Below are 16,300 nucleotides of genomic sequence, written 5' to 3'. Positions count from 1 at the left end.
CATAATGGAATATTTTTCAGTTTTAGAAAAGAAAGAAATCCTGTCATTTCATTCAACATGGGTGAACTGGAGGACTTTATAATAAGTGAAACAAGTCAGATAGAGAAAGACAGATACTGTATGATCTCACTCAATATGTGGGATCTAAAGCAGTCAAACTCACAGAAGCCCAGAGTAGAATGGTGGTTTTCAGGGGCTGGGAGGTGGGGGAAATGGGGAGATGCTGGACAAAGGTACAAACTTTCAGTTATAAGATTAATAAGTTCTGAGGATCTAATGTACAGCCTGGTTAGAGTTAATAGTACTGTATTGTATTAAAATTTGCTAAGAGAGTGCATCTCAAGTGTTCCCACCACACACAGAAAGGGGATCTGTGTGAGGTAAGGGATGTGTTAATTAGCTTGATGGTTGGCGGTAATCCTTTCACGATGTATATGTACATCAAATCATCATGTCGTACACCTTAAATATATATAGTTTTCATTTGTCAATTATACCTCAATAAATCTGAGGGAAAATAAAAATAAAGTGCTTAAAAGAAAAAACAACACAAGATGGCATACATAGCCTCTGCAATTAGGTTGAACAGCCACAAACAGCTTTCGCAGCTCTAAGCAAAAACTTCCCTACGGAGGACTTTGAGGTTCTTTAAATCTGGAGAGTAGCTTCCTCTTAGCATCTTGGGAGTTAGATGAAGACACATCCTATAGGTAGGTGAGAAATGGACTTTCCTTTTACAAATCAGTAGCTTAGCAGGGTCTACACATCTCACGACAGCCTCAAAGTTATTTGAAAGTAGTTTCTGTAAGTGCAATTTATCATTTATTGACCACTGTTTAGGTCTCAGATTTAAAATGTTAACTTTGACTACATGGAGTCATTCTACGTCTTTCCCTCCCACGGAGAGCAGGTTTCAATTATGTAATTATGGTTAAAGAGAACTGAAGCGTGTTTTACTCGTACGCCTTCATCCTGATTGGATAATGGTTTGCAATGACTGGTTGAGAGCTGTGGAAACACAAATATGAGGCAAAAAGCTTGGATATCTATGTAAATATTTACAAACATACTAGACTATAAACTGTGAGGTGAGGGCCTGTGTTTATCACATTTGTGATGGTTATATCCTCAGCATTTGGGCTCAGTTGATAATCCCAACTAGTGGGTATGTGCTGAACTTTCCCAATCCACAACTACTTATTGAACCTTAATTTTGTGTTAGACACTTTGTATTCTATGTGCATCGTGTAACCAAAGTGACCAAGATAGACAAAGTCTCTGCCCTCATGGAGCTTGTAGTCCAGGGGCAGAGAGAGATCAGTGACAATGAAGAAAACGACACAGTGAAATGGGATAGAGCGTTGTGCCGTGCAGGGGTGGGGGGTCGGAACGTTACCATTGTAAAGAGTGTGCTGTGGGAAGCCTCCTGAAGAGGGATCATAGTGATTACCAACAACTTTTACTAGATAGAGATAGAGTGATAAAGACAGATTGAGATATATAAAGCCACAGTGTCAGGGCTCCAAAGCAATTGCTTCCAATACAGCAGGTAAGCTCTCTCTCTTTGTGTTTTTTATTTGGGGTATCTTATATGAGTCTTGAAAAAGAGGTGACTAAAGCATTGAATTTTAGATTAGAACGCGTTAATGAATTGCAAAATATGTTCCCCTTTCTTGGGAGGAATAGTTTACACAGCAGAGAGAGCAGCTTGGCGGTGGGCTTGACTGGACTGTTAATTGCATAAACATTTTGTATATTTCTAACTCCCTACCTCTCCCGCAGCCAATCCCACCGGGGTAAGTCTCTTAAGTCCTGTTGAAGGTTCACATCCAACTACAAACTATGGCTCACGAGATGACTTAACAAAAAAAATTTCTGAAAACATTTAAAGTGCAGCTCTGAGTTCACGGTGAGAAACTGCCCTTTGCACAAACAAAACATTTAAATGACGAAGGTTGTCTAGAGTCGGAATTAACACAGGTTTCCTTGTCTCATTTATTTTGAAAAATCGATCTCCAGTTTCTAACAACATCTAGTAGGTGTTCGCTCGGTGTTGTCCACCCCGCCCCACCCCACCCCACCCCAGAGCCTGCCTAACGGGGAAAAGAAATCCTGTTGTTTGGAGGTTTGGTTTTGTTTTCTTAGCCAAGTACTTAAATCACCACGGTTTCATAAGTACCTTTTGATGGGTTTCATTGTTTTGTTTATTTTGCTTTTAGTCAGTGCAGAAACCTTCAAATTTCCTTCTATAACCAACTTTTTTCAGAGGCCTCGCCGTCCGACCCGTCGGGGGGAGGCGGTCGGCGGCCGACCTCGCGGCCGGGAGGTTTCCGCGCGGCCTCTCTCAGCAGCCGGCTCTCAAGCTAAGAGCACGATTGAGCGTTTCGCTCCTCTCTCCAAAAAGCACGCTCTTGGTGCGCTCGCCTTTCTTTATCGGGTCCTCAGCAATGAACACGCAATGGGACATCGGTTTTTCACATACCGAGGTTTTGTCTTAAATTTCTGGGAAGTTTCTTTCCTCGTCTGACGTTTCACTTCCCCGAGGTGTCCATCTCTTTAACGCGCTACACAAAACCTCCTCTCGCGGCGACTGGCTCTCCCTTTTTAAAACGGCCTGGGAAGGGAAGCCCAGACTTTCGAGGGTCCCTTTGGGGTTAGCGTGCCCTCTCCCCCACGACCCTTTCTGTGCACTCACAGCCGAGGCGCCGGCGGCGGGCGAGGCGAGGGGGGTGTCAGGTTGGCGACAGGCTCCTGCGGGCGCCCGGCGAGCCCGCGGGGTTCCCGGGGGCGCCGGGTCAGGGCCCTCGAGGTTGGGGGCCTTGGGCGGAGCCGCGCGCCCGTTCCCCCACGGGGGAGGCTGGCCTCATCTGTCCCGATCCCCCGGAGGTCTCGCTCTTCCCAGCACCGACTTCGAGACCGAGCCCGTCGCGGGGCGGACGCAGGCGACCAGGAGCTGGCGAGAGAAAAGCCCAGACCTGGGCGGCGGAGGCACGAGGGGCCGGGAGCCGGGGGGATTTCCTCCTGTTCTTCCCCCTCCAACGGGAGCGGAAAATGTGATTTGCTGTGCATTCCAGGCGCGGTTCCCTGGGGTGACCTCTCCCAGCCGGCCCGGGCGGGGGGGGGGGGGGGGGGGGAGGCAGACAAAGAGGCGAGGCAGGCGGAGAGGGGACCCCGCGGGGAGGCAGGAGGGGTGCGGGGGGCGGGGGCAGTACCGGGAAAGGGGGCGGATAGCGGGTCCCGCGGCGGCGGCGGCGCCTGGCCAATGGAGAGGCGCGGCCCCGGGCGCCGAGCTTGGCCGCCGGCATTTAAACGGGAGACGGCGCGATGTCCCGCACTCGGTGCGCCCTCCGCGGACCGGGCGACCCAGTGCGCGGCGAGAGCGCTCCTCTCCGTCGGGCGGACCCCGAGCCGAGCCCCGGCGGCTGGGGCCGCGCCCGCACACCGCGCCACGCGTCGAGAGCGCAGGCCGCCACTGCCCGCCGCGCTGACAGGTGAGAGCCGAGGCGCGGGGCCGGCCGTGTGCGTGTGCTGGCGCGCGGGGGTCTCCAGCCGACCCCGGCGTCGCGCTGCGTGTAGACGCGCGGGGCCCTGCGGTTCCCCGGGGGAACCACGGAAAGCCATCGCGGGGTCGTCCTGCCAAGGTCTTGGCTGCCGTGACCTCGCCTGGGGCCGTTTGCGGGGAAAAGCTGGGAAAGGGTGTCAAGAGCGAGCGCGGTGACCCCGCACCCCGTTTCCTCCCCCCGGAGCCCCGCTGTCGCTCTCCCGGTGCGTGTGGCAGCTGCGGCGCCGGCCGCGCCCCACCGCGGGGGCACGGAGTCCCCGAGGCCGGAGAGCGCGAGCGGAGGGCCGGTGCGCCGAGGCAGGGGGGCAGCGGGGACCCGCCCTCCGCAGCGACGCCGGGCGGGCCACGCTGAGAGGGTCCGGTCTTTGAGGCGGGGAGCGGGGCGGGCTCCGGGCCGGGGCGCCCGTCGGAGTGAGCGCCGCGAGTGGCCCTGCCGTGGGCTGGAGGGCCGGGAGAGTCAGCGGTTGGCCCCGTCGCCCACCCTCAAGGTGAGATGGAGACTCGCGCAGGAGTCGGGACCCTCGGTGCCGGGGCGCTTGGGTCCAGAGAGCCCTGAGCGCTCACGCCGCACCCGCCCACGTGCCGGCTGCGCACTCGCGGGGGCTGGGTGCCTTGTTTTAGGCTCTCGGCTGAGCCTCGGACATCCAGGCGCCGGGCAGCGACACCCCCCGGGTCCCACTTCCCGCGGGTACCCCTTAGTTCGTGTTCTAGAGCCCCCCACCTCGCCTCGCTGCACCTCGCTATCGACGGACCACGCGGGGCTGGCGGCGGGCGCCCGGTCGCCTGCTCCAAAGCCCAGGGCGCCCCTCGCTCTCTCCGGCCGCCAGCTCCCCCGCTGACCCCTCCGCAGCTTGAGGCGCGAGGCCCGGGCGCAGGGGCTTCGGGACTGTCACTTCATCAGCCAGAGTGAATGGCAGACTTTAGTCTTGGGGAGAACGTAGGGGCCCCCACCCTGGCTTGGCGTTGTCTTCGGGTCCCAGCTCGGCCGTGGGGGCGCCCCAGCCTGGCGCTTCTCCCAGGCGACTCCGGACTTCCGCGCGGGCCCGCGGGCCAGGCGGGGGCTGCGCGCGAGGTGCCCCAGGCTCCCCAGTAAAGCCCCCTGCGCCTGCGAGCCGCCCGAGTGGGCTCCCGGCTGCGCCCGACTGCCGCCCTCTGCCGGGCTCGGCTCTTTTAGGCAGAAACACAGTCTCCGAGTTAGGGGTTAAAACCTTTTAAAAAATGGTACAAGGGCAGAGAGGTGACCATTGGTAGGTAATCGGATCTGCTGCTGGAAAAAACATATCCCAGCGGTGTGCGCGTCAGTTTATGTTCCCCTTCGAGATGGTGCCGGGACAAGAGTCGATTAAAATAATCTATTGTGTTAAGTGGGTCACCAGGGGTTTAAACTGTCCCAGAGACCCCAGAGTAGTGGCTTCCTTCTGGCTGTACACACAAGTTAAATAAATAGCGGAGAAGAGGTTAAGATAACCCTGTCCCAGGGTGAGGAGTCTTCTTTCTCCCCAGGGCTTTCCAGCTCCCCCTCCTCTTTCTTTCATACTTTTTTTTTTTTTTTGGAAGGAGGTGGGGGCATAGGGACTTGAAGGGGTGGATTTTTCAAAGCAATGAGGGGCAGATCTTAAGAAAACTACAGATTATCATCTCCTCCCTGGCACACCCAAGTCTACAACAGTAAGTAATTTGATTACTATCACTGGATAGATTGCACTCTCCAATGGTTAACTAATTATTTAAGGGTTCTTTAGATCTGGAGTTGTTCTCTGTGCATGTGTGTTTAACCCCCGGGTCATTTAGAAATTAAAGTCTTTTGTAAACTTTGTAATTTCACAGATTTCCTATTTTCTTAAAAGTTCATTTTGAGTGAAATGTTTTGGCAACTCACGCTCTATAGGAAATCCAAGTTGGCCGACAGTCTTTAGGTGAGTGGTTACAGAGGGAAGAATAGAAACCTATTAAGTTCCCACATCTCTCAATGAGAGCTGCCTGCCTGCCTTGCCTTCTAAACTGAAGCCCTCAGTCTTAATGTTTAAGTATTAAAAGTGATATACATCCAAGAAATTTTATGCCACAAACCCCCCTCCCAAGAAATGACTGTCAACAGCAAAGCTGTGGAGCATGTCCTAGAACAGAGAGTGAAGGACAGTAAACCTAAGCTTGTTATGGAAGGTAGAGTGGGAGTTGTTGGGAGGTGACTGTAACATCCACTGAAAGGCACAGATCAGGCGAATGTTACCAGCCCGTGTCATACGTCTGCAAGGAATTTTCCTTCATTTTTACATATGCTCGTGGAAATGCCAAGTACAACAGCAATTCCTGGGACAAGGAATTTTCTTCACAGTGAACATGAAGATAAAAACGAGATCACTACTTGAGTTTAAGGTATTCTTCAAATGTTATTGCATTAGAAACAAATCCATGTGTCTCTTGTTAAATACCGTGGTGGGTGTCCACAGAGCAGTGGTTAAGGACATGTGTTTGGGTGCCGGATAGAACTGGACTCAAACCTTGACTCTCCTACTTGGGAGCGGTGTGACCCTGGACAGATTCTTAACTTTTCTGAGTCTGGATTCCCTGATTAGTAAAATAAAGACAATATTTTCTATCGTATATTTTATTGTGAAAAATGAGAAAATTTGCTCAGAATTTAGCATAATACTTGGCATGGTAAGGGTTTAAAAATATAGGCAGCTCTTATTATTAGTGGCGGTATTGGGAGAGGCAGTAACGTTCTACAGCACCAGGATATACTACACGGTGGTTCTGAAATTAAATCCTAAATCGCAGGCTTGCAGGGACTAACATACATCTTTCATTTCAAGACAGAACCTATCAATTAGGTCTCCCCATAGTGCTGCTCAGTGAACATTTAATATTTACTACTTTCTAACTTATTTCCTGTTGACCACAAGAATTGTATACAATCATTAACTTCACACACACACAAACCTTCCAATGAGCTTAGAGCTCCTGAGATGCTGAACAACCAGGTGGTCTTCTCCCTTCCTATGCGATTTTGGGCCCCAGCCTGGTTAGCCTTAATGGGGTTCAAAATAGGGAGGTGGTATTAGGGTACTTGCAGCATGTTCAGGATGAGACTTTATGGTCTACTCATTTGCCAACCACCAACTTTTCTTCTGGGTACAACTTGTCTGAGAAAAACAAAGCAACCCAGTATATTCTTAAATTCTCTACGTGATTTCTAAAGGTTGACTATCTTTTTACAAAGTATAGATCAAAATCAAAATAAACTTTGCCCTTCTCAAAGATTTAGCCCTGAGAAAAAGGAGTAGATTATTTTAAAATCTGGCCTGCATTAGAGTATTTGCTGTCAGTTCCATTATTATTTTAATGCTGGGAGAATCATTTGATGCCGAGCCTGATGAATGTCTTTCTAAAACTTTATTCATTCATGAGGAATTGATCAGACATTGAGGCACAGACAGCTGGCTTGCCGACCTTTGTCTCTTCACTGTAATTCCCACTTAACGTGATAAGCAGGTTGGTTAGCTAAAATGAGAAACGCAGCAAGAAGAGGGCAGAGAAGAGCTGGCCTAAACTTTCGCAAAGACACCAAGAACATTGGGAACGGGTCACGCTAGCGTTTTCATTTTCATCATCTAGTATTAGATGATGTGTCCGTAGAGTCTTGTGAAGACTGGAATAAATCACAGTGACCTGCACAGGACAGAGGTGGTTAAGCTGGTTTATCTTACGTGTAGACGTTTGCTCTTGATCGCTAAGGGAAACCTGAGGAAGGCATCAGGTAGAGAAGACCTGCTTTGAGAGTATCTACATCTTCTGGGACAAGTGGATTGGAGGGGAGGACAGTGATAAAGGGGGGAAAAAGCTGGGGGTGGGATAGGCCTTGCGGGTGGGGAACCGGAGCAGAGAAAGCTCACCATGACAACATGATCATGTCACTTGGAGGAGAAATGCATTAAGGGAAATTGAGGCAGGGTTAAAAGAAGAATTTTGCCTGTAAAGGGAAATTAAGGGGGGTCTTTGTGGGTGTCATGATGCACTCTGGACCCATGAGTTGCACCTTTAATGATGTGAGTGGGTCATTTCATGTATGCAAATTACCAGAAATGTTTGTAGCTCATGCTTGCCCATGGGTGATAATTCATAGGAACCTAAATCTGGATCAGTATTTGGGTTGTTTTGATAATGGGGCACTCTGATAGGTGTTGATGTGGAAAAGAACGGTCCTCCAGGAATTGACGTCTTCTTGATTGCCTTCACTTCTAAGATATTTACAAAGTACAAAATATTTGGTGGCCGTACAAATGGGATTTCAAGAGCAAAACAGTCTTATATCCTTCACTGAGTAATCAAGACCAGTTTGGTGTGAGGGGAGGTTGGGTGATTAACCACAAAGACTTGACAGAGCCCTGGTTCCAGTACTAATTACAGCTCTCATCCCGCTCACTCTCGCCCATGTGGAATACGCAGAGCCCTTCAGAGCGCGGCTATTCGCTAAGAAGCTGAGGCCTCTGTTGATTGAGATTCCAGAAGCTGGCTTTCACTTCTCTCCAAATACCTAGTTAATAAGATAGAAGAACTCCAAAACCTCACAATTAGCTCTGAAGATCTTTGAAGAGTAGGCTTTTGAAAAATGAAGAACCATTTCACAATATTTCCCACATCTAATAAATCTTATTTGGAGACAAATTTGCTTTTCTTATTAAAAAACAACAACAGCTTGTCATTCTAGATCCCTTTGGCTTATGGGGTACACATGCTCCCATAGGAACAGGAAGTCTGTTCAAACTAAAACTGAAAACCACAGTTGACTAATTTGGCATTTTCTGCCGTAGTGAATACAGTTAGAAAATACAACCCACAGCGTTCCGCATGGGATCAGGTAAAAAGTAGTGGATATCTAAGGTATTTCTAGAGAAAGGAAAGCAAGCACTAAGGAGCCTCCTAGATTCTAAAGAGTCTGCTATACTGAGGGTGAGAACAAAAGGATTGCAGTTGGCTGCTGTGCTGCCCATTGGTATGTGAGATGGTATTTTAAAATGCAAAGAATGGAAACTCTGTAAATCAATGTGGTCTCTAATAATCATTCACTTAAAAGCACCTACTGTGTGCCATGCACTGAAGATAAGGTGACCAGTATGCCCTCATGACTCTCAGATTAGGTACTTGTTTAATTACAGATGTGGAAATGCCAAGAAGGAAAAGCTGAGTACAAAGAAGTCCTAAGTTGGTGTGCAGAAAACAATTACATTTTTAGACAGATGTTTGTGGGAGGGGATGTCCTCATGACGTGAACGTGTCATATGCAGTCAACATACATTTGCAGCCAATCCCAGATTGGTCTCTGTGATGTGGGCTCTGCCGGTCTTTCTCAGGGAGGGCTGCTTTGTCCTGGACGTATAGGGGAAGATCATGGTGTCGGCCTGGGGCTGTTTTATGTGCTTCTCTTTGGAATGGGCAGAGACTCTTTTAGTTTAGATCCTGTCCCTGAATTGAATAAATAGCAGAAACTTGCGGAAGCTTCTCAGATTCACTATATAGAATTTGCGGAGACCGAACTGGCCTGGCTCAAGCTATCCTGGCCTCTGGAGAAAATCAGTGCTGTTTTATAACTGGACTTTTCTCGTGAGTGTTTTTTTTTTTTAAAGACAAAACAAGGAAATTAATTTTTTTGTTGTTGAGGCAAAAATGGTTCTGTTTAAAGAACAAGGATGTTGTAACATAAACTGACAAAAGCCAGGGAGTCTGCAGTCAGAGCAGAGAGCTAAATGTCACATTATCAGCTCCAAACTTGAACTCGCCCAAAAGTATTAGGTTAATGTTGGGAAGATGGTGCCATTTAAGGATATTTTAAATTTCATATCTAATTATCTTAATCTGACATTATCCTTAGGGCTGCATGGTCTTTACTGACAGGGGCTGTCCCTTAGAGAATACAGATTCCACACTGTCTTTGTCTTTGGAGAGCAATTACTCTAGCTGATAGCACCCCCTTGTACAGTTCCTGTGGGGGCCATGATAAGGCCCCCATTGAATTGCACTTTGTGGTTATCAGGTGTAACACGGGTGTCCAGAAGAGAGCAGGGAAATGGGTACTTCAGAGCTCTGTCCTTAAGTTCAGAAAACCGTGGTGGGGTCTAGGGAGGGCAGGGCAGGGGAAGCTTCTGGATTCAGGTCAGATTTGGTGTAATGGCCTGAGGAGGGAGGCTGTGAAACTGCCCTCGTGGAAACGAAAGTCCTTTCACATTTTCTTCCTTTCTCTGCACCCATGCAAGTGTCACAGGCCTTCCTACTCTGAGCCGTTAGAAAGGCAGACCTACCGAGTCAGAATCTACGTTCTGACAACGTCCCCAGGTGATTGCCTGCACTTTCAGGCTTGAGAGCCTGTCCCAGGAGAATCCTAACAGTTCGATGCTTCTCTGTTGCACTCTGCTTTTTAGAAATATGCTTCACCCGCTCCTCCTCTCCTCTTCTGTCTGCCCTACCTTCCCTGAACACCCTGCCTCTGGACTCCCTGCTCTCATTTACAGTCCTTACTCCATTCATTTCTTTCTCTCTCCATCCTTGCTTTATTCTTTTATTCTTTTGTCAGTTCTCTCTCTGCCTCCCCCTTATTTAATTTTTTTGTCATTTTTATGTGCCATTTCCCTCGCTGATCCTTATCTAAATCCAGACCCATCCACAATAATTCACTGTCATTAATATATTCAACATGCCTGTGGCATTTATTAACATAAATATTTGCACATACCTGTTCTCTAGTGCCTATTTTCTGCCTTCTAAACTTTATACACACACACGCACACACACACTCACGAATGACGTTTCATCATTTAAAGTAGAAAAATGTATATCTTTGTGTAGAGTATGATATAATGAATATCTGTTCTCAGTTTAAAAATGAGAATAAGTGAGGGTTCCAGGAGTCTTTATGAGTTATGAGATCTTTCTGGTAAAGTAATTCATCCTGTCTGCAGTACCGTCATCTGTTTGGTTAGTTCTCAAATTGCTTTCACTTTTACATCAGATTTGATCTGAATAACCTATCTGGGGAGATGAGGTATTTGTAGTGTTGCTTAAATGAAGTCATTTATTGAAAAGTAAAATGATTTTCCTCAGGTCAGATAGCAAGTTGTTGCCCCAGGATTTCCTGTAGAAGCTCAGTCTGGACTTTCCGCCCAGTGCCCTTCCTGGGAAGTGTGTTCCCTCTGTCAGGTGCTTTCTGGTCCCCCCACCAGTCTCCTTCCGATGCCCGATAACAGTGAACATCCAACCAGCAGAACAAGGCACAGCTCGGGAAGGAAGCACTGACACTAGTTAGGGTGAAAGACCGAGAGATGTGCCCGGCACATGAAGCTAATTTATCTTTGCTATAAAACAAGATAGAAAATGAGTTTCCTGAAGCAGTGCAAGGTAGTCTGGAACTTGAAATAGTAGGAACTTATTAAGTATTGTCGAGTCCAAGAATGAATACAGGTAAGTGACCACAACACAAAATCAAACTTCGCTGGCAGCAGAAGCCAAGGAGCAATTCCTGTGAGAGCACATGCGATGGAGGGAAGGGCCCTGGCTGGGTTCACATCTTGACTTACGCACTGTGTGTGTGACCTTGGGCAAGCTACCTCGTGGTCTCATGGCCAGGAGGGTAAGAGGAATAATAGTACCAATGCACAGAGATGTTGTGCAAAGCGAATGAAATAGTTTACATAAAATATTTAACAAGGGCCTGATAAAATGTTAGCTGCTATTCCATGCACTGCTTCACCATGGGATACGGCACGTGATTTCATCCATGTGCCAACACCATAGAGTTCAGGAACCTACAGAGTCTAGGCTACTACACACCTAGGCCGTGGGTATAGCCTATTGCTCCTAGGGTACAAGCCTGTACAGCATGTTACTGCAGAAAACAATACGAGATTAAATCAAGCACAAGAGAAAATGGTTTAATCAACACACAAGGTGTGTGAGGCTGTTTTACAGCGAACTTTTCTTTCATAAGTAGAAAGAGTGCACTCTAAAATAACAATAAAAATAGTTATAGTAAATGCATAAACCAGTAACATAGCTGTTTATTATCATTATCAAGCATTATGCACTGTCCATAATTGTTTGTGCCATGCTTTTATACGACAGGCAGCACAGGTGTGTTCACACCAACACTGGAGAATGCATTGCCATGTGACGTTATGATGTCACCAAGTGATAGGAGTTTTTTAGTTCCGTTATCATCTCACAGGACCACTTTTTGTACCTGTTGTCCATCACTGACCAAAATTGCTGTTATGCAGCGCATGGCAATATTAATGTTTTAATTAAATAACTTTTCTATTTTTCATGTCTTTCCTCTCTGTGTTCCTTCCTTTAGCATGAGCCGCACCGCCTACACTGTGGGAGCCCTGCTTCTCCTCTTGGGGACCCTGCTGCCAGCTGCTGAAGGGAAAAAGAATGGGTCCCAAGGTGCCATCCCTCCGCCAGACAAGGCCCAGCACAATGACTCGGAGCAGACTCAGTCGCCCCAGCAGCCTGGCTCCAGGAACCGGGGGCGGGGCCACGGGCGGGGCACGGCCATGCCCGGGGAGGAGGTGCTGGAGTCCAGCCAGGAGGCCCTGCATGTGACAGAGCGCAAATACCTGAAGCGAGACTGGTGCAAGACCCAGCCGCTCAAGCAGACCATCCACGAGGAGGGATGCAACAGCCGCACCATCATCAACCGCTTCTGCTACGGCCAGTGCAACTCCTTCTACATCCCCAGGCACATCCGGAAGGAGGAAGGCTCCTTCCAGTCCTGCTCCTTCTGCAAGCCCAAGAAATTCACCACCATGATGGTCACACTCAACTGCCCCGAACTACAGCCACCCACCAAGAAGAAGAGGGTGACGCGAGTGAAGCAGTGCCGTTGCATCTCCATTGATTTGGATTAAGCCAGGACAGCCCGCCTGTCCTAGGGATGCAGCCCCAGGCGGGCCCGGAGCCAGACCTAACACAACCTGATTCGAACTTGGCTTAAACCCAGAGGCGAGAAGAACCATCAGCTGCCTTCCGACAGGCACCCACTAGTGCGTAGTCTGTGTGCATGAGTGTGCGTGGGTGCCTGTGGCTGTTTGCAGACACCAGAGGAAACACAGTCTCTGCTAGAGGGCACTTCCTATTACCGATGAATCTGCTCCCAGAAGGGAGGGCACCGAAAGCCCATGCCACCCCGCACATCAGAGGGGCAGGTCCGAGCTCTGGTTCTGCCTTTGTCTCCCTAGGGCCCAGAATCTCCCTTTAGAATGAATGTTAATGGAAGAGGCGACTCTGAGGGCAGGAGACCTGTTTCAGTGCCGTATCAGACTTGCAAGAGGTATTTCAGTCCATGCTTGCTTCCTGCCTTCCGCCTCCCTTCCACAGCCCACCCTTTCTTAGGATCTCAGTGACTACTTCAGTCTAATCTATTTGCCAAGGGTTCTAAATTAACTCACTTGACCACAGATGCAAATGTTTCCCATCTTTGGAAGACCTTTCAGACTCTGGGGGAGGCTGGTGTGGGCAAGCGCAAGGACAGAGGAGCGAGAGAAGGGAGGGATTGAACGTGAGGATCACTTGGGCCCTTAGGGAGATAGACGTGCAGGGTCTCGGAAGGCCAACCCCAAAACACAGTGAGACCCACCCGTTAGCAAGTTTTTTCCTGGAATTTAACAGAACTCGAGTGAACAGAGAAAAAAATGAAATTGCAAAAAATAAGATCATTAACTTTGGCTGTCACTCTTGAGTTGCTGAAACCAGTTGGAACCCAGTGTCCAAATTTAAAACGTAAATACTAACCACTCCTAGTTTCTGAACCAAGGGAATGAGCTAAACCAAAACAGCCCCTTCCTGCTTTGTCCCTCAGGTGGGCAGTAGAAGTAGCTCAGTACCCCCTACGCAGGGGTAGGAAAAAAACCAAAACCTCATAGGCAGAAGGTCCTAATTCCTTTTGCTTGGTTATACTCACCTCTTTCCCAGTTCATTATATCTGTGTAATGCTTCTGAGAGCCACACCCTGTGTTGTAAAGATTCTGCCTCTGCTGAGTGCCCTTGACAGAGGAACCAGGCTGAGAGGAGAGAGTTTGGGGCCTGCTCCATTTTAGCTGTAAGTATATTTTGGGTCTCTGTTTTAGCCATTGATAGAAGTTTGAGCCGAGGAGCAGAGGAGAGTGAGGAAGTAGAGGAGATTGCCTCTGTCCAAGGAGTAGTTTAATGCCTGGGAGATGTGAGGGATATGGCCTCCCCTCCTTCCTTGCCCTCTGAGGGTCTGCTGGGAAGCGCAGGTCAGAAATCAGAGCATTTGGGTTCATTAGCTGTCCCCCTACTGCTGGTGGGATTCATGCAACATTGCAATTCTTCAGAACCTACTGGTAGATGCTGTCCTCTGATTAAACTTGGGCTACTCACAATACTTATTTAGGATTTATCGAATGGCCACAGTGTGGTGTGGGTGAACCTTACTGCATTTTGGGTTCCGCTAACCTGTCCTCTTGTAAACTGCACCACCAACACTTCTTTTTTTTTTGCTTTGTTTGTATCGTCTCAGCCTCACCAGCAAGTCATGTGTAACATGGGAAACCAACACCTTAGACTTGTGTTTCAGTTGCCGATCAAGGCTCCAGCATGCAAAGGCCCATTGCAACTAAAGAGGCTGTTTTTGTTTTATTTTTGTTTTGGTTCAGTGTTCTCCCATCTAACAACTAAACAGGAACCATACTTTGCGGCAGAAGTTATTTTGAACACCCAAAATTTGGGGTCTAATTTTAAAACTTTTAAACTCACTACTGATGATCCTACTACACAAGGCAAATTTGTGCAAACACACAGTCTGTGCATTTCGTATACACTGTACGCCCCTGCCCTAAATCTTTCTATCATCCACATCCTCCAACAATAAAGCACAGAATGGATTTAATTAAGCACACAAATGCTACGCCAGAATCTTGAGGGTGGGAGAGAGGAAGAGAAAGGGGAAGGAACTGAAAATGTAAAACCATACTTGAGAGGAAAAATGACATTCAGAACCAGCAGACACTGAATTTCTCTTGTTTTAACCCTGCCACAAGCATGCAATTGTGTTAAAAAGAGATGACTTAAGTTGGCAGCAGTAATCTTCTTTTAGTAGCTTGTACCACAGTCTTGCGTGTAAGTTGAATTTGGCTTAGATAAAGAGAATTTCCTCAAAATGAACTTCACTGCGATAATCAGCAGCATAACTGCCCTAAAAGCACATAACTAGCCAAAGAGGGAACCGTCTGCTTTTCTTACTGTGCCTATATTAAGACTCGCACAAGTACAGTGTGTCTCCCAACATTTACTGAAAGTGCCATCTCTGTTACATATTGTATTGGAGTCACCAATGATGTACTGATATGTTTTTAATTACTATAGTAAAATCTTTTTAAATGGCAAGATATTTGCAATCTTGATCTTTCCTATTAAAACAATGCCAGACACCAAATATGAATTTTATGATGTACACTTTGTGCCTGGCATTGAATGAGAAAAAAAACACATCCTGCAAGTCTCTAAGTTTTTCTGTTGTTGTTGTTATTGTAGTTCTTCAAAGTTCAAAGTGTAAGCGAAAAATCTGGAGGAAAGGATAATTTCCACTGTGTGGAATGTGAATAGTTAAACAAAAAGTTATGGTTATTTAATGTAATTATTAATTCAAATCCTTTGGTCACTGTGATTTCAAGCATTTTTTTTTCTCCTTTATTTGACTTCCTTTGAGTTGAGCAAAGAAGAGGCGGGCACATTGTATGCTGTTGGAAGCTTTTATCAGATCAGAGGGAAATAATAAAATCTGGACACATCTGAACATGCATTACAGAGTCAAGAGCTGAGCTTTTATAAATTTTTAATTTAATGTTCCTTAAAGGTTAACATTTCTGAGGCAATATTAAGCATAATTTTAAATGCTATTTTGGAAGACTTATGATGTGTGTGTACAAACAAATAGTGGATAATAATGAATAGTTCACAAGTCCTTTTAAGGAGAAAATCTAAAATGAAAAATGTGTGTGCAGAACATTTATAAGTGACAAGTTAACGCGTAAGAGTGAAAATTCTATTGATTTGTCCTTCTCAAGATATTTAATATCAACTGCATTGTGTATTATGTCTGCTTTAATCATTTAAAAACAACAGAGGATTATATAGACTATGATTGAGGTACTTTGCTGTGTATGAAGATGAGAAGGGACTTGATAGTATCATGAAAAGTTAATTTGGTTTAAAGCAAAGTTTTATGAATCTGTAACTAGAATGTAATTTCACCCAAATTATGTTCTATATAACCTTTCCCGAAGAGCAATAAATCGAACCTCTTCTCTCTCTCTGTGTATGTGTGTGTTTAACTAGAAATGTTCATAGGGTAGGAGAGGATTCACTTGTACTGGGAAGGGAGATAGGAAAACAATTAGATCTCTTGTGACCTCAAAGGGAATTTATGTCTTCCACCTAGACCTTCCAGATCCCTTGATGTCAGAGGAAAGCTGGTGTGTGCTGGGAAGTACCAACCTCTTCCCCAGAGATAGAAGAGTTAGAAAGGGTTAGGAGAAGCCTTCAGATAGTGGAAGAATTGTCACAGAAATGATAATAGCTTTATTTTGAGGTGTTCAGGGGGAAAATGGGAGAAAGATTTTGGGCTCAGTAGAAGGGAGAGGTTTCTAATGATTAGAGTGATTCAGCAATGCAGTGAGCTGCCATGAGATGGTGACTGGAAATGTTCATAGGGTAGAACATAGG

The 16,300-nt window shown here is 47.0% G+C and overlaps 1 protein-coding gene across 1 annotated transcript; it reads left to right on the top strand.

Moving 5' to 3' along the window:
- The first annotated feature begins 3,202 nt into the window (after positions 1–3,202).
- Positions 3,203–15,886, top strand: GREM1 (gremlin 1, DAN family BMP antagonist). Its single transcript, XM_081140416.1, has 2 exons — positions 3,203–3,491; positions 11,910–15,886. The coding sequence occupies exons 1-2, from the start codon at positions 3,325–3,327 to the stop codon at positions 12,463–12,465; spliced, it is 723 nt and encodes a 240-aa protein (XP_080996542.1). The 5' UTR covers positions 3,203–3,324; the 3' UTR covers positions 12,466–15,886.
- Positions 15,887–16,300: the final 414 nt, after the last annotated feature.

Source organism: Miniopterus schreibersii, assembly GCF_964146895.1.
Source record: "Miniopterus schreibersii genome assembly, chromosome: 1".
Lineage (NCBI taxonomy): Eukaryota > Metazoa > Chordata > Mammalia > Chiroptera > Miniopteridae > Miniopterus > Miniopterus schreibersii.
This window is presented reverse-complemented; position numbering and strand designations above follow the sequence as displayed.

What these genes read in the sequence shown, in the direction of transcription:
- GREM1 (XM_081140416.1), top strand. Translation starts at nt 3,325, where the DNA reads ATGTCCCGCACTCGGTGCGCCCTCCGCGGACCGGGCGACCCAGTGCGC. An exon ending in ACTGCCCGCCGCGCTGACAG is followed by an intron (nt 3,492 to 11,909) that starts GTGAGAGCCGAG and finishes TCCTTCCTTTAG; the next exon opens with CATGAGCCGCACCGCCTACA.